The sequence below is a fragment of the Meriones unguiculatus genome, chromosome 7, assembly GCF_030254825.1.
Source record: "Meriones unguiculatus strain TT.TT164.6M chromosome 7, Bangor_MerUng_6.1, whole genome shotgun sequence".
Taxonomy (NCBI): domain Eukaryota; kingdom Metazoa; phylum Chordata; class Mammalia; order Rodentia; family Muridae; genus Meriones; species Meriones unguiculatus.
This window is the reverse complement of record NC_083355.1, coordinates 65,408,609-65,432,014: the sequence shown is the minus strand read 5'-3', so window position 1 is coordinate 65,432,014 and position 23,406 is coordinate 65,408,609. Positions and strand designations below refer to the sequence as shown.

General features: G+C 40.0%; 1 protein-coding gene across 1 annotated transcript; it reads left to right on the top strand.

Annotated features, from left to right (window-relative positions):
• Window positions 1-1,524: 1,524 nt before the first annotated feature.
• On the top strand, window positions 1,525-15,165 carry LOC132655344 (STAM-binding protein-like). Its single transcript, XM_060388338.1, has 10 exons — window positions 1,525-1,674; window positions 4,750-4,955; window positions 6,061-6,094; window positions 6,352-6,444; window positions 6,846-7,143; window positions 8,489-8,613; window positions 9,361-9,498; window positions 12,598-12,710; window positions 13,664-13,763; window positions 15,109-15,165. Exons 1-10 carry the CDS (start codon window positions 1,525-1,527, stop codon window positions 15,163-15,165), a joined length of 1,314 nt encoding a protein of 437 aa, XP_060244321.1.
• The last annotated feature ends 8,241 nt before the right edge of the window (window positions 15,166-23,406 follow it).

The following is a 23,406-nucleotide window of genomic DNA, read 5'->3' as shown; positions in this document are numbered from 1 at the left end:
CTTATCCAGAAAGGCAAAGAGGCTGGACATCAGAAGAAGGAGAAAAGAGGGAACAAGTCAGGGGCCTGACACAGGGGACCTCTGAAAGGCTCTGCCCTGCAGACTATCAATGCAGATGCTGAGACTTATGGGCAACCTTTGGGCAGAGTGCAGGGATTCTTAGGAAAGAAGTGGGAAACAATAAGATCTGGAGAGGACAGGAACTCCAGAAGGTGAGCAACAGAACCAAAAATCTGCTCACAGGGGTCTTTCCTGAGACTGATACTCCACCCAAGGATTATGCATGGAGATAACCTAGGACCCCTGCACAGATATAGCCCATGGCAGTTCAGTATCTAAGTGGGTTCCATTGTAGTAGGAACAGGGACTGCCTCTGACATGAACTGATTGGCCTGCTCTTTAATTACCTTCTCTTGAGGGGGAAGCAGTATTATCAGGCCACAGAAGAATACAATGCAACCACTCCTTATGAGACCTAATGGACTCAGATCAGAAGGAAGGAAAAGAAGACCTCCCATATCAGTGGACTTGGGGAAGAACATGCATACAGATGGTGGAGGAAGGGAGCCATTGAGACGGGAGGAGGGAGGAAACCCAGGGGGGAATAAAGAGTGAATAAAGTGTAATTAATAAAGAATTAAAAAAAATTAAAAAAAGAGCAGGGAAAGTTGAAGGAAACCAGAGAGTTCCTGGGACTGTTGTGGCTGAAACAGAGGGATGGTGAGAGAGGTGTATGTCAAAGGAGAACTGAGGGGCAAGGAGCTATTTGACAGCTGGTGCTGTTCCACACCAGTGCTGCCAACCCTCTGTGAGGAGGGTTGCCTTGATGACCTGGCTAGATAGGCAGCTGTGTCCCACTCATTGGTCAGTGAGCAACCTTCCTGGTCCTGGTGTTTACAGTTAAAACTGGGCCTATAGGACAGTGAAATGGGTCTGTGTTTCCTGTGTGGGTCTCAAGAGCAGCTGTGTTTCCTGCTCTGGTCCTCCAGACAAAGTCTCTAAAAGTAGTGCTAGTGCCAGGACTGCTTATTCAGAGGTTCCACCTGAGCTCATGATGGTCTGAGGTAGCTGGGTAACCACTAGTTCATGGCTAGAATTCTCTGCTATATAATGAGAACCTGGAAAGCATGCCTTACAAAGTAAAACTCAGCCCTCCTTTAATGGAATCTTCTCTCCACGTTAAAGGTCATTGTAAAAATTGTCAACATATTATTTTATTGTTTATGTGGGAATTTCATACAATCTACATCACACTCCTTTTCCATTGCTCCCAGATTCACATTCCTACCCATGTGTCACACTCAAAATAAATAAAAAAAAATACATCAATTCAAATATGTGTTCTTCATCCACTCATTGAAACATGGTCAAATTCTCAGTGCCAAGGCCCTTAAAGATAACTTGAGTTCAACCTTGCCTCATCCTGACCCCACCCCCAAGCAGATGCCTAAACTGTATCTTCTTTTTGGCATAGAGGCTAAGAGAACATGCACTGCCACATGGTTTCTGGATGAAGCAAGCACCATGGGCACCACCATGGCCTCCAGCTACAACACTGACAGTGGAGGTCTTTTGAGGAGGCCCTATCCAGGAAATGAACCCTTATCCATCTCCACCAGTGCCAGCTACTGTGGCTCTAGATTCACTTTTCTTTGCCGGATGCATGGGGCTCTGGTCAGCTGTCTTTATTTTCTCAATTTTTATGTCACCACTTTTTCAAAACATAATCTCCATAGACATGACATTTTTTAGTTGTTCTGAAGATAATGTGTTCTCTGTAGACTTGTGCTGTGCTACAGTGTATCTCCTCTGAGCCTTCATAGGTCTCTTAGGCTTCTTATAGCTGCTCCAACGTTCTTAGGATGCATGCAGCTGCTGCCATCTTGAATCCAACTTCATTGTAACGACTTCATCATTTTGAAAAGCAATGACTTACTCCTGTTTTTTTCAATTAAAATTGTTTTTAAGTGTTCACTCTTCAGTGGAGGTTGTGACTACCATCCTGCCTCAGTCAATAAATTGCAGGATACAAAACTTGTATTTTTGTGGCTATAGTTGTCATTATTTCAACAAGTTAAATATAGTTTAAAGTATATTAACATTAATTCCCAGAGAAACAAAGGTCACCTTTCCTAAAATCTTTTTCATCTGTTGACAGGAGGGAACTTTGTGATACCTAGACAATCAGACCACCAGAGATGTCTAGATAATAAAGGACCTTTCACTACTGGAACAACAAATGTGGTAAGTCTCATTGCACTTTACCATAAAGGTAATTTACATGAAATCATATTTGGCAAATTTAAAACCCCAGTGTCTTTGGATGTGTTTAAACTAAAGAACTAGAGTGATAACATATCACCTTTTCTTTACACTGTCAGTGGGATAGACAAAAGAGGTCAATACTGTAAATAGGTAGTCTTTAGAATACTTTGCATTTCTGCTCTCAATCACCCTGACTCTCCTGAAAACTTTCAGGATAGGATTGTGCAAAGCTGTAGTCCAAGGTGCTGACAGTATTCAAAGTTATGTTTCTTTCTGCTGCTTCTCAGCCTTGGTTCCCAAAGTCCTTCAACAGTAGGAACTGAGTTTTCATTCCTCATTGTCACTCAGATGTTCTTGAAGATTTGAGAATCATATATACTACTTACATTACAGGGAACACCCAATCCCAAAGCCTTAGGCTTTCAGCTGGGGTTGATTTATAGAATACATGGATATGGGTTCCTCCAAGCTCAAGTGCTCCCTAATTGTCTTGGTAATATCAGGAGAAGTCTCTGAGTGAGTGAGTCTCTGAATGAGTGAGAAGTCTCTGGTGAGTGCTGGTTTTATCTGTATGCACAATCCTCCAATGTGTGCAAAACCACTCATAGCTCTGTTTTGTAGGTATTTAATATTTACTATTGATATGAATTTCGATTAAGCAGTGTTATTCCTAAACCTTCTGAATACCCAAATCACCACACAGAGACTAAGATTTACCTAATTAACCTAGAGCACAATGATGGACAATGGTTACTCCATCATAAATCTCCAAACCTGTATAGTTTCCTACCACTCAGTTTTACCCATTATCCTTGCTTTTAGTCCTATTTTTAAATTTTATTTTATTTTATTAATTACAATTTATTCATTCTGTATCCCCCCATAAGCCCTTCCCTCTTTCCCTCCTGGTCCCTCCTTCCCTCCCCCATCTTCACACATGACCCTCCCCAAGTCCAATGATAAGGGAGGTCCTCCTCTCCTTCCTTCTGATCTTAGTCTAACAGATCATATCAGGAGTGGCTGCATTGTCATCTTCTGTGGCTTGGTAAGGCTGCTCCCCCATCAGGGGGAGGTGATCAAAGAGCAGGCCAATCAGATTATGTCAGAGGCTGTCCCTCTTCCCATTACTATGTAACCCACTTGGACACTAAACTGCCATGGGCTACATCTGTGCAGGGGTTCTAGGTTTTCTCCATGCATGTTCCTTGGTTGGAGTATGAGTCTCTGGGAAGACCCCTGTGTTCAAATTTCTGGTCCTGTTACTCTCCTTGTGGGCTTCCTGTCCTCTCTAGCTCTTACTATTTCCCACTTCTTAAATAAGATTCCATGCACTCTGCCCAGCAGTGGGCCATAAGTCTCAGCGTTTGCTTTGATAGTCTGCAGGGCAGAGTCTTTCAGAGGCCCTCTGTGACAGGTTTCTAGGTTGTTTCCTGTTTTCTTCTTCTTCTGATGTCCATCCTCTTTGCTTTTCAGGATGGGGATTGAGCATTTTAGTCAGGGTCCTCTCTCTTGATTAGTTTCTTTAGATGTACAGATTTTACTAGGTTTATCCTTTGCAGATATTATGGTACATCTACACAATGGAGTATTACTCTGTAATGAAAAATAAGGAAATCATGAAATTTGTAGGTAAGTGGTGGGACCTGGAAAGGATCTTCCTGAGTGAGCTGTTCCAGAAGCAGAAAGACACTCATGGTATATTCTCACTCATATAGACATATAACATAGAATAAACCTACTAAAAGCTTTTAGTAATATTTTAGGTCCAGTTCATCTCTCCATGTGTTTCTAAGTTCTCACCTGCTCACCTCTGCCCCTACCCTCCTGCTTCCTTTCTCTGCCCTCTGGACCAGGATGTCTCACCCTATTCTCCCCATTGTACTGCAATGGGTGGTTGTTTTATTGACAACACAGAATAAATGGTGACATGTTTACACAAACTTGACAGAGGTGAATATTACATTGTGGTGTCCCTACTGATTGAAACCAGATAGTGGAGTAGAGAAATCAGCATTTGAATGAACAAGATGATATACATTCCAAAAGAACATTATACCAACAGCTATGTAAAGTCATGGTGCAAATCTCAATAAACAGGCTGTTTGTAAGGACCCGTTTTCAAGTTACATGCTGCTTCTGTTGCTCCTTTGCATTGTATTTTCAAGGGGCACAAAGATCCTAGGTCCGGAGTCTTCCACTTTACTACCATATTAAGGCAATCCCATGCTATGCCTGTTTACTAAATTTATTGAGGTGAATCACAACAAATGATATTTTATTTGTTCAAATTTCCTTAGGGAGAGGTTTGTCACAGAAGCTGGCACACATGCATGTGGCACACACACACACACACACACACACACACACACACACACACACACAAGCACATACAAGCAAACATTGTGTACTAGCTAGCTGGCACAGCAGGATGGAAGGATGGCAGGAGATGGGTTTTGATGTTTCCTGTCTCCTCTTTTGTCTTAGACCATCCTCAGACACGATGATGTCAGTTTATCTCCCCAAGAGCGGTTCCAGATCTTAAGTGCTCTAGGGCAGGACATCAAAATCAATAAAAAATTTTCCAAGGCTTTTTACATGAGCCTGAGAGATGACTTCTTCAAAATGGCAGCTGACCTGGATGAATGTGGAAAAGAAGAAGCAGCCTTTATTCTCTATCATAAATTCCTCACGTGAGAACAGTTTCTATCTCCTTTTCTGGGACTGTTGTCTAACTTATGCTCCTCTCCTGTTCATGTTTGTCACATTTGCTGACAGTTACTGAATTTGACAATGTCAGGTTTTAATCATATTTCTGGCAGTTCATACACAATTTTTTCTTCCCTATTCAAAGACACAAAGATGAAAGGTTCTGTGCTCATAAGTAAAGAACTTCATGAGTATGAGTTCTTTAAAATTCTTTTTATTAATTACATTTTATTCTCTTTGATTCCCAGCTGTAGCTCCCTCTCTGGTCCCTTTCCAATCTCACCCTCCCTCCCTCTTCTTCACCCATGTTCCTTCACCCATGATTAAGGAGGTCCTCCTCCCCTTCCATTTGATCTAAGTCTATTAGGTCTCATCAGGAGTAGTTGCATTGACTTCCTCTGTGGCCTGGTAAGGCTGCACCCCCCTCATGGGAGGTCATCAAAGGCCAGCCACTGAGTTCATGTCAGAGGCAGTTCCTGTTCCCATGATTAGGGAACTCACTTGGTCACTGAGCTGCAATGGGCTACATCTGAACAGGGTTTGTAGGTTAGCTCCATGAATAGTCCTTGGCTAGAGAATCAGTCTCAGAAAAGATTCATATGCCCAGATATTTTCTCTCTTCTTGAGGAGTTCCTGGCTCCTCTTGGTCTTTTTATCTCCCCCTTCCTTAAAATATTTCCTACACTCTGCCCAAAGTTTGGTTATGAATCTCAGCCTCTTTTTTGATACCATGTAGAGTATCCTCAAGGATCTGGTAGTTTATTAGCCCTAATTATGTGCTGTCTCCTGATTGCCAATATGACAAACAGTTTAGTTATTCTTCTCAACAGCTGATATTTGTTGAATGTGCCAGTTTAATATTACAGTAATGGCACATATCTTTCCACACACTGTGATGGAAACTGATACTGTCTTTCAGGGTGCCCTTCTGTGAACTCTAAGATCTTCTGAAATCCTGCATGCAGAGGTCCAATTTCCTCTGGGTCTAATTTAAACATGTCAACATTTTTTGTACTTCTCATTCACTCTCCTTTATTTCTTCAGATTATATTTGGAAAAACTGAACATTGGCCCAAAACTCTGAAAAAGGGATGCACATGGAAGAGGATCGAATTTCATCAAGGTGGGTCTTTGTTGCCTAAGCTGATGAACAAATATTGCCAGAGCAAGCTGGTGTTACTCAGAGAAAATCCAGAGATCTTGACACTTGGTGGAAAAGGGGTCAGATACTGCCTCAACAGAGCAGTAGAGACAAGAGGGATGCCTGGGAATAGCGTTCAAGCTGTACATGAGTTACTGCTGCTTTTCCCAACTTGTTTTATTCCCCTTTATTCTCACATTAGAACTATTCTAATTCTCCATTTTGATTTTGTGTTTCAGATCCTAAACATCGTTTTTGACAGGGCTGAGACTCTAAAGAGGAAACTCCTAAGCAAATATAACAGGGAATATGAAAAACACCTAATGGAGATGGTCAGTATGAGGAGCACAGAGACAGTGGGAGTATATGGTAGCTATTCCTCCTCTCCTTGGATTGTCTTGTTATTTTCCATTAGAGTGTGTGAGTCAATGAATAAGCTCCACAGTCATTTGCACATAAATGTACTTGCATCCATACTAGCCAACACACACACACACACACACACACACACACACACACAAAGATGGATGGAGTGTAGAGAAGACTGAGACTTAGCTATTACTAAAGACAGCCATATAGGAACTGAGTAAGGGGGTGCTGGCTGATTTCCACCACATAAGATTTATTGATCCGCTTATGAGATATCAGACATGAACAGAATTAAGTTTTGTTCATCTCTGTGATGACAAGACTTCTGAGATTTCAAGTATTTGCCTAAATCCTTTTCCTGTAGAAGCAGAAAGAGGAGGAAGCAGCAGAGCAGGCAGCCTTCTGGGAGGACATAAAACCAGGATGTTCCAGTTCTTGCACTATTTCATTTGATCCATTTTATGGACTTAAAGAAAAGAAAATTGGAGAAGTGGGACCTGGCCTACAATCAACAGCAAAGGAGGCTCAACCTTCCTCAGTACCAACCAAAACCTCCAGCCCACCACAGCAGTGTGCAGTAGAGAATAATACTAAGTTTGTTACCCCAAGCACATCATCATCTGCCAAAGGGCCTGGGGAAAATGACACAGAGAAAAGCACAGGTAAATGGCTGGCTTTTTGACCTCCCACCCCTACCCCTAGGGAAAAGCAGCCTTGCTAGGTAATAGAGGAGGACACTGCAGCCAGTCGTGAAGAGACTTGATAAGCTGGGTCAGATGGAAGGGGAGTAGGCCCTCCCCTATCAGTCAACTTATAGAGGGGCAGGGAGCAGATGAGGGAGGGAGAGTAGGATTGGGAGGAATTGAGGAAGGCTACAGATGGGATATAAAATAAATAAACAGTAATTAACATTAAAAATAAATAAATAGATAAACAATTACATAAATAAATTAGGATGTTCCAGTTGACTCTCTTTTCCATTTTTTCCATTGTATGGACCTAAAGAAAACAGAAGTTGGGAAGAAGGACCTAGAACAGTAACAGCAAAGGATGCTCAACCTTCCTCAGTACAAACCCAAACCTCCAGCCCACCACAGCAGTGTTCAAGGGAGGAGAATGCTAAAATTGTCACCCCAAGCACATCAACATCTGCCGAGCAGCCTGGGGAAAATGGCCCAGAGGAAAGCACAGGCAAGTAAGCACAGTTTCTGACTTGGAGAAGACTTGTGTGGAATTGGTTCCCCTTTTAAACACAGGAATGAGCTAATTGCAAGATGAAGTTATAGTATAGAAATGCAGATTTATTGGGAGAAGCTTTTGGCTGCAATACTAGGGAAGAAGGGAGAGAGAAAGTGAAAAGCATGCACAGAGAGAGAATGAACAAAGGGTGAGGAAAAGAAGGGAAGGAATGATACAAAGAGAGTAGAGTGAGAGGATAAAGAGGGATAAGGGAACCTAAATGTCTAGATTATATAATGAGGAGAAGCCTCTATCCCTGGGCTGGAAAGCACAGGGCAGTTGGACAGATGTTGGGAAAAACTGGAGGGCAGGTGCACTTCTGTACGGTCTGAAACCTAACTGTCCCCATTGCATCTGACTCAGCCACACAGGTGTGAGTCTAGGGCTCACTAGTAAAGTAAGCACATGCTGGTGGACAGGTGTCTGAAGTCTGGAGCACTGAGCACCACCACAGAGAATGTTACATTTCCTTGTCCATGGTCTCAATCTTTGGCTTCCGTGGTCCAATTACACTCATCTCACAGTCACATTCAAAACTATTGCTCCATCCACTCAAGCTGGCTATAAAGTTCATGGTCCCAGCTCCCAGTCAGCTGTACCCAGAACCTGGAGAAACAAAACCTGGCTAACTTTGGGATTCCATTATGGGGAAGGACTCATGGAGAGAATCTCAATGACATTTCATTTCTCTCCCAGGTTCTCAAGATGAATTTTGCTAATGAACAGCAGGCCCTGTTGCCTAAGACTTTTCTCTCTTTTCCATTGCAGTTCAGAAAGTCAGAAGTCTACGTCCTGTGATCCTCCCTCACGATTTATGTGAGAAATTTCTAAAGTCTGCAAGGAAGAACACTAAGAAGAAAATTGAGACCTGTGGTGTTTTGTGCGGATCCATGGTAAAATTATGAAAAGTCCTTCCTGATCTGAGGTTGTTTCTTCCCCTTATCTTCCCATGACTGTCAGAGAACATATCTAGTGTCTTTGTTCATAGACTTCACCAGAAAGTAGGAACTGTGGGTGACAAGGCCTGGAAATCTTGAATTTGAGGACTTTGTATTTGTTTGCTTTTCAGAATCCCTTGAACCATTTGTTTCAATGTTATAGTTAGAAATTTTCATTGTAATGGTTGCTAATGCTCTTAATTCCTGTTACTTCCAAACTGAAGCTGGAGGCTTCCTACAAGTTCAAACCAACTTCACAGGGAGAATGAGACATTGTCTTGAAGGCAAAGAAAGCAGGCCAGCATACAAACAGACAGATAGGCAGGAATGGGGCATATAGACATGTGTGGTGACTAATTCTAAAAGGAAAAGGAGGACTTAATTCCTTTTGGTACCTGGTCTGAGCACTTACTCTGGTAAAACTTTGAATATAAATTATAAATACCTCAGCTTCCTCAGCAGACATGTTGAGTTCTGCAGGCAGGAGTCTAGGTCTAGGATGTGCCAGGAGGGACATCTCAGTACCATCTCAGCATCTGTTCCTTTATACAGAACCTACAAGAGCCCCCAAGATTGTGAAACACTGAGGGGAGGGAGAACAGTAAAGGTCATTCACTTGGGTGAGGGATTCACTTACTTGTGTTATGAACTAGTGGGATTGAGACTTCTAGGATATTTTAATAAGTAATTTTGTCTTGGCAGGTAGGAGAGGAATACCATATCATGCACATAGTCATACCACTCCAGGAAGGAGGCCCTGACTATTGCTATGCCACCAATGAAGAGGAACTGTTTTTTATCCAAGAAGAACTGGGGCTTCTCACCTTAGGGTGGATTCATGTAAGCACATAACCTCCCTGTTGGCAGGGATCTCTTTTTTCTCTCTTAGAAACATCCTACCTAATTCTTTCTCTGCACAGAGTCTATCCACTGCATTTCATTCTTCTGTTTAAACTTGCAGTCAATAGTGTTCAGAGTGAGTCATAGGACCATTTCCTATTGTATTTATTTATTTATTTTTTAAATTTTACCTTTTAATCAAAGCAAGTCTACAAAGTCCCTATACCTTGAGAGTCTGGGTCAAGAAAAGTACCTTGCTTCGGGCGTAAGAGAACATGGTATAGGGATCATGTCCCCACAAAATAATAAATTACAGTATTTTAAATAATAGAAGAGAGTTACTTGTAATGATTGTATTTTGTATTTATGAAGAAGTACTTTCTTTTAACACACCCAAAGAGATCATACCTGTGAGGTTTTCAAGTGTTTGCCCTTGCTGAACATACTTCTGTTGATTTTCAAGCAAACACAGCAACTTGCCTAGAGATTTCTTCTTAATGATTCTCTCATTATCAAGTACTGAAGCTCAGAGAACAAGAAGCTTTTCTTGTAATATTGAAAGGTGTAAGCCACAATCACATGGTTTATTTCTAGGTTTTAAGCTATCACATATACTTACACTCAGAACGTGAGAAGTTGAGATTTCTGAAGTGGTCTCCTGTGGCTTCATGATTTTCAGTTCAATACAAATTCTTACTGTTTTGTCTAACTCAATAACATAATATGTAATAATCAAAATTTGGCCCTTTGTGTCTAGCTTGTAACACAAATGGATAATCACACATAACCTAGTACCAATTCAGATGAGGCATTTGGGACTACATTTTTCAGGATGTAAATCTGAGTCCCTGTGAGTTTCAGAGAAGAGGGGCCGACTTGATGTGACTTGACTTGTAAACATTGGCCAGAATGGGTTCATGGGAGAGGGGTCAACTTTGAATACCTACACTGTGCTCCTGCATCATTGAACAGTTCTGTTGGTTGGGATTGTTGTTTGGTATCAGAAAAATATAACATGCATTTGTTGATTTGACCTATCAAAGCCATGATCTCCATTGTCTTTGGTGGCAGAAAAAAATAGTGGTGATTTTTGAGTAGAGGGAGAACTGTTTGGGTTATTCTGGGTAAAATAATTTCAGGACTAAACCCATAGACAACAAGTAAAAATGAAGAAGATACAAGGCTGATTGAGATGTGAAGACCAGTTAAGGTTTGGGAGCTGCTAACATCCAATGAGTGGGTGGTAGCAATCTGTTGAGGAAGAGTGAGATTTAGGGATCCAAGGAATGAGGACCAGAGGCTGATGCGTCTGGGACAGAGCAGGCTTTTAGCTGGGCTCATGGTGATAGCAGTGATCCTCTTATAGGGATCAATAGGGCTTTTAGAGAAGGACTGAGATTGGAATTGGAGATAATTCTTACTGTGTGCAATTTAAGGCATCGACAGATATCAGATCTATATGGCCATTGGAAGGAAGTTTTGAGAAGCCAGAAGAAACCAGGGGAGGGACCTTAGAGGCTTCTGCATGGAATTGGCCTAGGAAATGTGGTAAATGGGGGAGAGCTGGCTGCAAGAGAATCCATTCCCTGGCAGCTGAGGTGGAGGTCAAACAAGGAGAACACGGAACATAGTGAATGATGAAACAGCAACAATGTTGCATGAATATTGGTTATGAGGTTCTCCAAAGCCACACAGCAAGGAGTGTTGAAGAATTAATTCTGCATGTGACTCACAGACAGGCTCCAGCAGGGAGAGTATTCATATCTCCTGCTGGGGTTTTGACCATATTGGCTAATGAATTTTAGGCCATGGTAGGGAGAGACTTCAAGGTTTAGCAGATTCTTAGAAATCTGAGTACATTGGCAACCTCATGGAATTTTACCACTCAGGAAGATGAGGCTACTGGATGGTGACTTCAGAACCAACCTGAGCTGAGAGTAAGACTGTGCCTCAAAACAAAAGTCATCTGATGAAATTTATGGCTATTTTTGGAATCTGTTATCAATGTCTTACTAAGGCATGCATCTGATTCCTAGATTCTTGGAGAATTATGAGCCTGCTCTTGACAGAACTTGGTTAAGAGAGTACTGACACTTGAGGGAACTGTCGGTGGTATGAACATGGTTTTATCTTATTGATGTTGATTTTCTTGTTTTTACTTTTTGTTTGACTTCACTTTAGATTTTCCAATGAGTGATATTTAAAATATAGCTAACTTGTGAATGTACATACATGAATAGCACAGTTTAATAGCTCCTTGAATAAATATGATGTACATACACAACTTAGAGAAGGAAACAGGAACCTACCAGGAGTCTAGTCCCAATTCCTTCCTTCCTTCATCCAGATTGAATTTCACTTTCACCATCTATTTCTGGATTTCATTAGTGGTCACATCCTACATGTGACTCCCACCATGCCAACATTACCTGAAATGCAATGTCTAGATACATAACTTTTACCTCTGCTTTCCTTGGCTTAGTATCTACAGGATTTATCCCCACTCTGCCCTGCAGTTGCCTGATGTGTTTTTATATTGTTGATCCAGTTAAAAAGGGGAGGAAAGAAAAGGAAAGAGGGGTAAATCAAGGGATATTAGTACAGTACCACATCTGAAGGGCAGAAGGGACTCCTCTTCAGATAGGGGGTAATCACATGGGGTTCAGAGCAGGAGTGAAGGCAGACACCTGAAGACCCAGAGAGATGTTGAACCAATATTATTATTGTTCATACAAAAGGTTGATGAGGAAAGACTCTGTCTGCTATTTGCAGCAGAGAAACAGACTGTCAAAACTTGAAATGGTTACCCTTTAGACATTTGGTATAAATAAGCATGGATGAATAAAAGAGTCTTGTTCTCAGTGAGGGAGCAGATAAAAGTGATAGAAAGATACTCAGAGTCTTTTGGGTTTTATGTGTTAGGACAAAGCAGATTGTCCCTTCTTCCTTCTCCACCTAGCAGATGAGTGTTTCTCTGGAATGATTTGAGCAATCTTAGCAGGGGCCACTTGTTGAAGTTGGTTGAGCTTGCCATTCTTGGTGGATCAGACCTGACTGACTATGCTTACTTTCAATTCTTGTCTTCTTTTGTTTTCATAGACCCATCCAACGCAGAGAGCATTCTTATCAAGTGTGGACCTACACACCCACTTTTGCTACCAGCAGATGCTGCCTGAGTCCATCGCAGTTGTGTGTGCCCCCAAATACAAAGAGTGAGTGTGTAAGATTCAGATCTGTAAGAGCAAAATGCTTCCATGGCTGAAATTATTTAAAATGTATCTATAGACGGTCTTAACTGATTACTGTTCAATTACGAGCAACATTCTAATTAATGCTAGCTACTCCTAAAAATATGTTGATATCACTGCTGATTTTCTAGGACAAACTATCAAGAAGTAACCTCAATAGGCTGAGGTTGAAATTTTAAACTAAACATTCTACATGAGTGTCCTCTCTTTTCATTCCTAATGTCAAGTTTTTGTGAATTCCTCAGCAGATCTAGTATTGGAAAAGCATTAAAATATCCTGTTTCCCTTGGTAAAATATATACATACCTTGGATGTTTTCCCACAGTGATGGGAAGACTCTGAATTTCGAATTTTTGTTCCTTTTTCGTCATATTATTGATCTAAATAGACCTAATACTTTACTTGGTTCTTCTTCCTACTCATTTCTACTGTTGAATCCCTCTGCCCACTTTAGTTAAGGTGAAATAACGATATTCAGAATGAGAGAGAGATAGAAATAAGGGGACATAGACATACAAAGGCAAGAGTAGGAGTATGAGAACTATCAGGAAAAAGAAAAAAGAAAGAAGAATGAGTAAAGGAGAAAGGAAAAAAGAAAGAAGAAGAAGAGTATAATGATTAGGAATAGTACCAGGAGGACAATGTCTAGAAGGATAAAGATGACAGTGATGGCTTTGAATCGAAGTAGGCGGAGGTTCACAGGTTCCAAAAATGGGAAGAAGAGTTGTACAGAGAAAAGAGATAGGAGGAGGTTTGAGAAGAGAAAGTAAAAGAGTAAAAGGGAGAGAGATCTAAGAGAGGAGAGGAAACAGAAAATAAAAATTAAAGAAGGAAGCAAAGATGAGAGAAAGGTGGATAGAAGGAGGGAAGACACCTAGGGGCATATCTACTTGACTGAGTCTGCTTTTTCATTTCAGAATTGGAATTTTCTCACTGACACCTACTGGGATAAATGAAATTTCCTGCTGTTCCATGAGGGGGTTCCATCCTCATAGAGAGGACACTCCTCTCTTCAGAGTATGTATCTTTGTACAATGGATCAAGACCTTGGTCTGAGCCAGGACGTAGAGCTGATAAGGTTTCTCATCTTTTCTGATCTACTTGGAAATTCAGCATCATTGGTCACATTCTTAAACATCCATAATAACTATGTAATTAGAAATCAGTGGGCAGTGAAGATAAGTTTTCTCCCATTTACAACCTGGTCATTTATGTTCTATTTGGGTATTGACCCTTACTGATCCTTTTACCTCATATCTGTTGATTTTAATACAATGTACTTTCCAGGGTTCTTGAGAGAAAAATGGAAGGAGGACTGGGGTGTACATCAGGGTGAGAGTGTGAGGTCAGCATGAGTGAGACCCTGGATTCTATCTCCAGTATCATGGGGAAAAGAAGTAACAGACAGAGTATGGAATCCATTAGTTTAAGCAATGCTTATTACATGTTACCTTGTTCTTCACCAGTATCAGTTACTAAGTTTCAGTTAGAGATCTGTAGAAAGGAAAGGCCATGTAAGATAGATAAATAAAGCATCTTTTATCCAGGGATTCTGCCTAGGTATTACGGTTCTCACTTGCCTAGGGAGGTGGTTTCTTCTCCCATGTTGTGTTTAGTGATATAACATCAGTATTATCAGATTGATCTCCATGTCAGATCAGCCTCAAGTCAATGAGATTATGGCACTTTGTATCAGCCTGGACCCTTCCACAGAGTTTACATTTATAGAAATGAAGCAACATAGTGAAAGGACAAGAACCCGCCTCATAAAGTATATAAGATCCAGAGGTGAAGCCATAGAGATCCAATGAGGTTTAAGATTCTGGGGTCGTATTGATTAATCCTTGTGACTTTGTTTTACATATGAATACCCTCAAGGACTATTATATGGTTATTATCACAGCTCCAAGATTACTGGTTCCTTTTAATAAAGGCTCTGGAAAACATGTCCAAAGATATATGGGTAGACACTGACTCTGTCTATGAGGATTACTGGTTCCCAGACTTTTGTCCATGTATTTCACTGACCTCATAATCTCACCTCTAACCTATGAACTAATGACCTCCAGAGAGCTTCTCATATTAAAGGCTTATGTCTGGGGACATGGCTAAATTGGCCAAGAGCTTGTGTTTCAAGCAGAAGGCCCTGGATGCAACTTGCAGCATTCCTGAAATATGCCATGATGGGACAGCTCTGGGAGCAAATGGCAGGAGGATAAGTTCAAAATTCTCCACGACTACCAAGGTTACATGGTCTAGACTTGGTCACAAGAGCCATTCTTTGGTATAAAATTAGAAGTATAAGTTGTTTCAAACAGGACTTTTCCATTTTTTGACCCTATTTACTTTTCTTCAATTGCAGAACTGTGGCCATGTCACCACCCAGAACACCACAGTGATGATCACTGAGTTACGATGAGTATAATACCACTAACCAACATCTGTTGGAACCTCTTTATGTGTGTGTGTGTGTGTGTGTATGTGTGCATGTGTGCGTGCATGTATTTTGTGTATGTGCGGAACACACAGATATGTATTCATAGAGTGGAGACATATCTGCGTGTATGTTCAACTTATGTCATGTACCTTACTTGTATGTAATATATGTTACATGTGTGTCATGTATGTTCACAATGTGTGTATGGATGAACACTGTGTTCATTCTTTGTTCTGTAGATTTAGTGTTTTGACTATTATATGACATGAGGAGTTTCTTTTCTGGTCTAGTCTATTTGTTGTTTTGTAGACCTTCTATATGTTTATGGACACCTCTTTCTTAAGTTAGAAAAAATTTCTTCTATGATTTTCTTGAAAATATTTTCTGGACCTTGGAGCCTGGAATCTCCTTTTTCATCTATTCCTATTTTTCTTAGATTTTGTGTTTTCATGGCATTCTTGATTTCTTGCCTCTTTTGTGTTTGAAACTTTTCCGATTTTACTTTTTCTTTGAGAGATGTATCAGTTTCTCCAAGTGTATCTTCAGCACCTGAGATTCTGTCTTCCATCTCTTGTATTCTGTTGGTGATGCTCACCTTTGGGCTTCCTGATCTTTTCTCTAAGTTCTCCAGCTGCAGGGCTTTCTCTGTTTGTGTTTTCTTTATTGATTCTAATTCTGTTTTCATGTCTTGCACTATTTCCTTCATCTGTGTGAATGTGGATTCCTGTGTTTCCAGGATGGCCTCTATTTTGTTGTTGTTGTTGTTTAATCCTTTTTATATGCCGCTACATGTGCCTCTACTTGTTTAGCTATATTTTTCCTGTATTTCTTTGAGAGCTTCATTCTTTTCCTCTTTATGTGCCACTAATAACTGGATAAGGATAAATTTGAGATCATTTTACTGTATTTCTGATCAATTAGCATATCCTTTGACTTTTGGTGTTTCTGTTGAAACCATGATGTCATGATATTTGTTGGATATGTTTTTATACTGGCCTCTAGCCATCTGCTTATCTGGCACGTTCCCTGTTTGTTCCTGGAGTCTGTACTTCAGACTGGGTTCATATATTCCTGATGTCTGGAATATTACTCAGGAAAATGAGAGAGGTTCACCTTTTAATAGTGGATGGTGATGTTTCAGCTATAGCTAAGGGAAGATTGTTGCAGGTGCATGTGTGCAAGTGCAGGTATGTGCATGGAAATGTGCCCTGAAGAACAGGGTTTTAGGGTGGGTACATGTCTGAAGGGTGGAGCTTTAGTGCAGGACAGGGTGCATGTGCTGGCACTGTTCAAAGGCTCAAAACACATGGGCAGATATTCTGAATACCTCAATGGCCTACAGGCCTGTCTTGCTGTCCTTCTGGTATTCAGATCTGTCTGAGCTCAAGGAATTGTTTGCCTGGACTCCACTGATAGACCCACAGTACAGAGGATTCAATGGTGAGAATGCTGTCCCAAGGATCTCTCTGTTGCTCACAGTGTCGCGGTGTGGTTGGGAAGGATCCCATGTCTGGCTTCTAGTATATATAGACCTTGGATCTAGGGCTCTGCATGCACTCACTTGAAGGCACACACACTCTCTTGAGGGCATAATTGGAAAGCACAGGGATTCCCCCAGTTCTCTACTCTCAGATTTGGGCCTGTATGGGCAAATAAGATTGTAGGAGATCTGTCAGCTCAGTGGTGTCCACTGTTTGGCTCCCACACAGGGAGACCCATAATTGGGGTAGCCACCTCTGCGTTATCAGCCACCTGGCATGGAGGCATCTGCTTGGAGCAACTACTACTGCCTTTGACAAGCAGAGGGGCCTCTTCTTGGGACAAGAAGTGCAGGGGGTTGAATATTCACCACTCTTAGTCCCTGGAGACAACCATATGTGACTTGATTAAAACTGTCTGTGCTTAAAGGTTTTCCCCTCTTGTTCAGGAAGCCTCACTGTTGATGTTATGTCTTCAGTTGCCCCTCCACTCATCAATTTCAAAGTTTTGGATCCTGTGGTAGCAGGTGGCTGTATGTGCCACCCAATTCTGCAGTCAGTTTTACAGGGTATACAGACTCCCCTTGCAGAAGACTGTAACAGCCTCCCAATTCTGCTGCAAGACAGGCAGTTGTGCGGGTCTCCCATTGGACACTGTAAGGGCCCCCCTGGTCTTCAACAGAGGTGGGATAGTGGGAGCTGGCTTTACAGGAACCTCCGTGCTCTGTGACTGAGACAACAGAAGTGGCTAAAACAAGTAAGTGTCTCCCCAACCAGTGGAGAAACAGTGGACACCACTGAGCTGACAGATTTGCTGCACTCTCAGACCCAACAGACTCAAATCTCAGAGGAGAGAACAAGGAGAACCCCCGTGCTTTCTGATTAGGCCTGAATTAGTCAGTGTGCCTTCAAGTGAGTGCATGCAGAGCCACAGATCCAGGGTCCCTCTACAATAGCAGCCAGATATCAGATGCCTCCCACCCACACCCCACTGTTGACATGTGTGTTCTTGGGACAGCATTCTCAACATTGAAGCCTCTGTTCTATGGGCCTAACATGGGATTTCAGGCAAACAATTCCTGGAGCCCAGACTCATCTAAATACCAGTAGGACTATTAAACAGGCCTATAAGTCATTGAGGTATTCAGGGCACCCGCCCATGTGCATTGCATCTGTGAACAGCGCCAGCATCCACACCTCCTCCTGTGCGTACTCCCCACAGTCCAGGCATCTACACACTTTAGCATCCTGTCCTTCAAGGCACACTTCCATTCACATGAACGGAATTCACCCTCCCTCACTTGTGCACCTGACCCTGTGACCTTCCTCCCTTAGCTACAGCTGAAACACCAGCATCCACTCCCATATGGTGGGCCACTCTCATCTTCCTGAAGAGTACTACAGACACTGGAGAAAGATGGAACCAAAATGAAGTACAGACTCCAGGAACAAACCACAGAGATTTCAAATAATCAGATGGCTAGAAGTCAGCATAAGATCACATCCCAACAAAAATCTGGACATCAAGGCTTCACCAATAACTCCCAAAAGGAATGGACATTCTAATTCATTGGGAACACAGGAAAATGTTCTCAATTCTAGGCTTATCCAGATATTAGAGGCACATAAAGAAGAAACAAACAAAGCTCTCAAAGAAATACAGGCAAATACAGCCAAACAAATAGAGGCACAAGTAGGTACTTGTAGTGGCATATAGAGAGGAATCGAACAACAACAACAAAAAATAGAGGCCATCATGGAAAGAAAGAAATCCATATTCTAACAGATGAAGGAAATGGCGCAAGAAATGAAAACAGAATTAGAATCAATAACGAAACACAGAGAAAACCCTGGAGATGGAGAATTAGAGAAAAGATCAGGAAGCACAAAGGTGAGCATCATCAACAGAATACAAGAGATGGAAGAGAGAATCTCAGATGCTGAAGATGCACTTGCAGAAATTGAAATGTCTGTCAAAGAAAAAGTAAAACTGGAAAAGTTCTAACCACAAACATCTAAGAAATCAAGGATGCCATGGAAAGACAAAATCAGGCAATAATAGGAATAGACAAAAAAGAAGATTCCAGGCTCTAAGGTCTGGAAAATATTTTTAAGAAAATCTTAGGAAAAAGTTCCCCAACATATAAAAAGAGATGTCCATAAACATACAAAAGGCCTACAAAACATCAAATAGAGTAGACCAGAAAAAAACCTCAAGTCACATAATAGTCAAAACTCTACAGAACAAAGGAAAAATATTAAAAACAGCAAAGGATAAAGTCTAAGTTCCATATAAAGACAGACCTATCAGAATCATACCAGACTTCTGAACAGAAACTATGAAAGCCAGAAGGGCCGGGGCATATATTATTCAGATTCTAAGAGACCACAGATTCCTACCCAGACTGATATACCCAACAAAGCTTTCAATCAACATTGATGGAAAAAATAAAATAGTCCATTGCAAAAATTAACTTATACAGTATCTACACAGCAACCCAGCCCTACATAAGATACTACAAGGAAAATTCCAATCCAACAAAAACAACTACATCCAAGAAAACACAGGATATAGACAACTTCACAACAAAACAATAAAGGCAAACAAGCCTTAAAACACAAAAACACAGAAAACCACCAACTCCACAATAAAAGGAAATAACATTAATTGGTCACTATTTTCTATCACCATCAAGGGACTTAAGTCTCCAAAAAAAAAAAAAAAGACATAGACTAACAGAATGCTTTTGTAAACAGGATCCAACATACTGCTACATCCAAGAAACACAACTCTGTAACAAAGATAAACACTACCTCAGAGTATCAGGCTGGAAAAAAAGTTTTTCAACCAAATGTATCCAGAATATAAGCTGGGGTTGTTATCATAATATGTATTAAAATAGATTTTTAATCCAAATTAATCAAAAAAGATGAGAAGTGGCACTTCAGTCTCATCAAAGGAAAAATCCACCAGGAGGACATCACAATTCTGAACATCTGTGCCCCAAATACAAGGCCACTTACATTTGTAAATGAAACATTATAAAATCTTACATTACACATTGATCTCAACACCCTGATAGTGGGAGACTTCGATACTCCATTCTCACCAAGGGACAGATCATCTAGACTGAAGGTATATAGGGAAATAATGACACAGAGTTCCTAAATCAAATGGACCTAATAGAGGTCTACAGAACTTTCACTCAAACTCAAAGGAATATACATTCTTTTCAGCACCTCATGGAACCTTCTCAAAAATTGACCATATATTAGGTCACAAAGGAAGCATCAACAGATACACAGAGATCCAAATAATCCCTTGTATCTTTTTAGACCACCATGGACTAAAACTAGACCTCAACAACAGAAATAACAAAAATCCTACATGCACATGGAAACTAAACAATTCTCTACTCAGTGATAGCTTGGTCAGGGATGAAATGAAAGAAGAAATTAGAGATTTCCTAAAATTCAATGAAAATGAAGGCACAACTTACCCAAACATATGGGACATAATAAAAGCAGTGCTGAGAGACAAGCGCATAGCACTAAGAGCCTCCAGAAAGAAGTTTGAGAAGAAGCTTGAGACAGCATACAAGCAACTGAGGGCACACCTAAAAGCCCTCAGGGGAAAAAAGACTCAGTCACACCGAAGAGTAGTAGACTGTTTGAAATAAACTCAGAGCTGAAATCATTGATTTAGAAACAAAGAAAACAATACAAAGAATCAGTGAGACCAAGAGCTGGCTCTTTCAGAAAATCAACAAGATAGACAAACCCTTAGTCAAACTAACTAAAAGGCAGGGACTCTACAAATCAGCAAAATCAGAAATGAAAAGGGTTACATAAGAGATAGTGAGGAAATCCAAATAATAATTAGGTCTTACTACAAAAGCCCATATGCTGCAACATTTGAAAACCACACCATTTTCATCACTATCAATCTGCATTAAGTTTTCAAATTAATTTCTACATGGTACAAAAAAATTTTCTGCAAGATTTTTTTTAACCATATTAGTTCTTTGTTTCTCCACCCTCATTTTTGAATTAGTTTGTCAATATTTATAATTATTTTAAGTTTTTATTGGTTATGTTATAGCTATAAATCAATTTGGTGAATACTGAATTTTTAAGATTATCAGTCTACTAGTTAACATGTTCAACTCCTTTTTCTGTGTGCTTTTCATTGTCTTTGTCATTTGAATAATTTTTGATGAATGTAGTCTGGACATAATTTTCAGATTCTAGGACATGTAATATTTGTTTTGTTGTTGTTTATTGAGTCCTTCCCTGGATGGCCATATAGTTGGTCCTTGTTGACAGGGCAGCCTGCAGAAGAAATAAGGAGTCTGAAGAGTAGAAGGAAAAGTGAGTTAGGCAATGACCAAGGGAATCTCATAGCTCTGACTGACTAGCAACCAGGTGTTTATTTATTTATGCAGATTTCACAGAACAAGGAAAGACTAATTATTATCGAATAAATACAGATTATGTGTTTGATTTTCATTATGTGTCCAAGGTTCCAAGTTCAGTCACCATTAAAAAATACAAACAAGTAGATTTTGTTGTTATTATCAGCCTTTTAACTCCAGTTTAAAGAATCTAAAAAATAACTTCGTCAAAGCAAACACATTTATTATAATGCAGCCTGTTTTGAGTTTGGCAGTCTTTGCAGTTTTAAAGCCCTCCAGATAAATAGAAATGTTCTGAACTGGTCTTGGAAATACTAATACCTAACTTCTTTTACTGTATGTTTCATCATCTTTGCTTTAAATTAGGAACAGTATATTTTAGTTAATCAACCTTCATTACTGTGTTCTATTCCTCCAGCGGTGTATTCTGTATGACATTCTATATTTAAACAACATTTTCAGAGAGCACTAAGCTTCTAATAACATAAACAGTGCCTTGAATCTGTAAGCTATTCTCCTGGCTAGTCAGAGGGTCTCTCTTTATCCTGCACCAATTAAACTGTTTGAATTTGCTCAGGGGCAAATAACTCAGGAAGATTCCTGGAAAAAATGGCCTTATCTATCTGCTTATCTGTGCTTAATAATCTTAAAGAATCCACAGGAAAGACTTCAAAGTAGTGGACAGATAAAGTTAACTTTAGGATTGTCATAAAAAGACAATCATATTTTTTCTTTTTTTATTTTTTTAAATTTTTTATTAATTACACATATTTTTTCATAGAGAGACATAAAATGAATCATGCAGAAAGTCACCAAGAATGCAACACACAGAGACCAAAACTCAAAAGTTAGAGATAGAATGACAGTAAAAGGTACATTCAGCTCAGCTTTGCTGGAACTGTGCCAAGCATCTGTGCTGGGTTCATGACTCCCACAGTTTTTTTTTTTTTTTTTGAGACATGGTCTGACTGTGCTGGTTTTGCTGATCATGAATTGGTAATTTTTTTTATACTTCAGCTTTTCTATTCCTGGATTATAGGCATGGACTGCCATGCCAAGCTGTGTTTTATTTTTTTTGATATGCATTGTACTGCTTTTAATTTTGACTTCCATTTGGTTGTAGTTGATAGAGATTTCTATGCATAGGTCTTATGCTGAAGCCTATATCCAAAACTTGTATGTTAGTTTTAGAAAATCTTCTTTTTATGAAATTCATTTTTATTTTATACATGGGAGTGATTTGTCTGCATGTTTCTTTATGCACCATTTGCATGACTGGTGCTGGCAGAAGCAGAAGAGGGCACTAAATCCCCTTGAACCTGAGTTATAGATGGTTGTGTCCTGCTATGTAGATGCTGGGAACAGAACCTGGATCTTTTTGAAGAGCAGCAAGTGCTCTTAACCACTGAGCTATTCCTCAAGTCCTCAGAATTTTTTCATCTTTTTTTAATTTTCTGCACAGATAATTTTTAGTTCTTTAGGGTATTTTAACAAAGATAGCAGTTTTGGATGGCCCAATCATAATTCATTTCTCATGTTCTGGGAAAAGTCTGAGATCATGACCATGGAATTAACTGTTTCTTTCCTTGGTTGTAAAATGGTCAATTTAAAAGTGTCTTCATGCCATCTTTTTTCTTGTGTCCTAAATGTTTCATTCAAGGATACTTCATATTGTAAGAATCTGGATCAACTAAGTTACTTCATTTACTATTGTCTTTAAAGACCTTATCTCTAAAAAAGGTAACTTTCTTGGAAAATAAAACTTTATGTGAATTTTGAAGACCATCATACAGGGAGACCCAGCATACTCACCATTGAACTGTTATTTCTTCAGTATACCTATTATTGTTTTTTCTTTCAGACTATTAATTTATTAATCCAGGATGGACTTGAACTTAAGATTTTCTCACTTCTGCTTCCCAAGGGCTGAAATTGTAACTGTCACCATACTCAATTATCTCATACATTTTGATTGGCTCTTTTATTTCTATTGATAGGAGAAGAGATGGGTTATAGCTCGGTTTGTAGAGAGTTTACCTAGCATGAAAAAGCCCTGGGATTGGTACTCAGTGCTTTATGTTGAACTCCTAGTATTTGGGAGATGGAAGTTGGAAGATTGACAATTCAAGGCTATCTTTGTGTATGAGTGATTTTGAGCCTCGTCTGTGCTTGAACAGTTCAGTAGAGAACTGCTAATACTTTGTTGGTTAGTAAAGGACTCTAATAAATATATTTTATGAATGTAACTTTAATAAAAATAAGTAAGAACTATTCATTTTAGATTTGTACTAGTATTTGTAAGATGCAAGCTGTGGAGGTGGTCAGAATGT

Excerpts from the sequence above, each read along its gene's own strand:
- LOC132655344 (XM_060388338.1), top strand. The coding sequence starts at position 1,525 with ATGGGCACCACCATGGCCTCCAGCTACAACACTGACAGTGGAGGTCTT. Across the intron at positions 4,956-6,060 it reads CTCTATCATAAATTCCTCAC|GGATGCACATGGAAGAGGAT; the intron begins GTGAGAACAGTT and ends ACTCTGAAAAAG. Across the intron at positions 9,499-12,597 it reads TCACCTTAGGGTGGATTCAT|ACCCATCCAACGCAGAGAGC; the intron begins GTAAGCACATAA and ends TTGTTTTCATAG.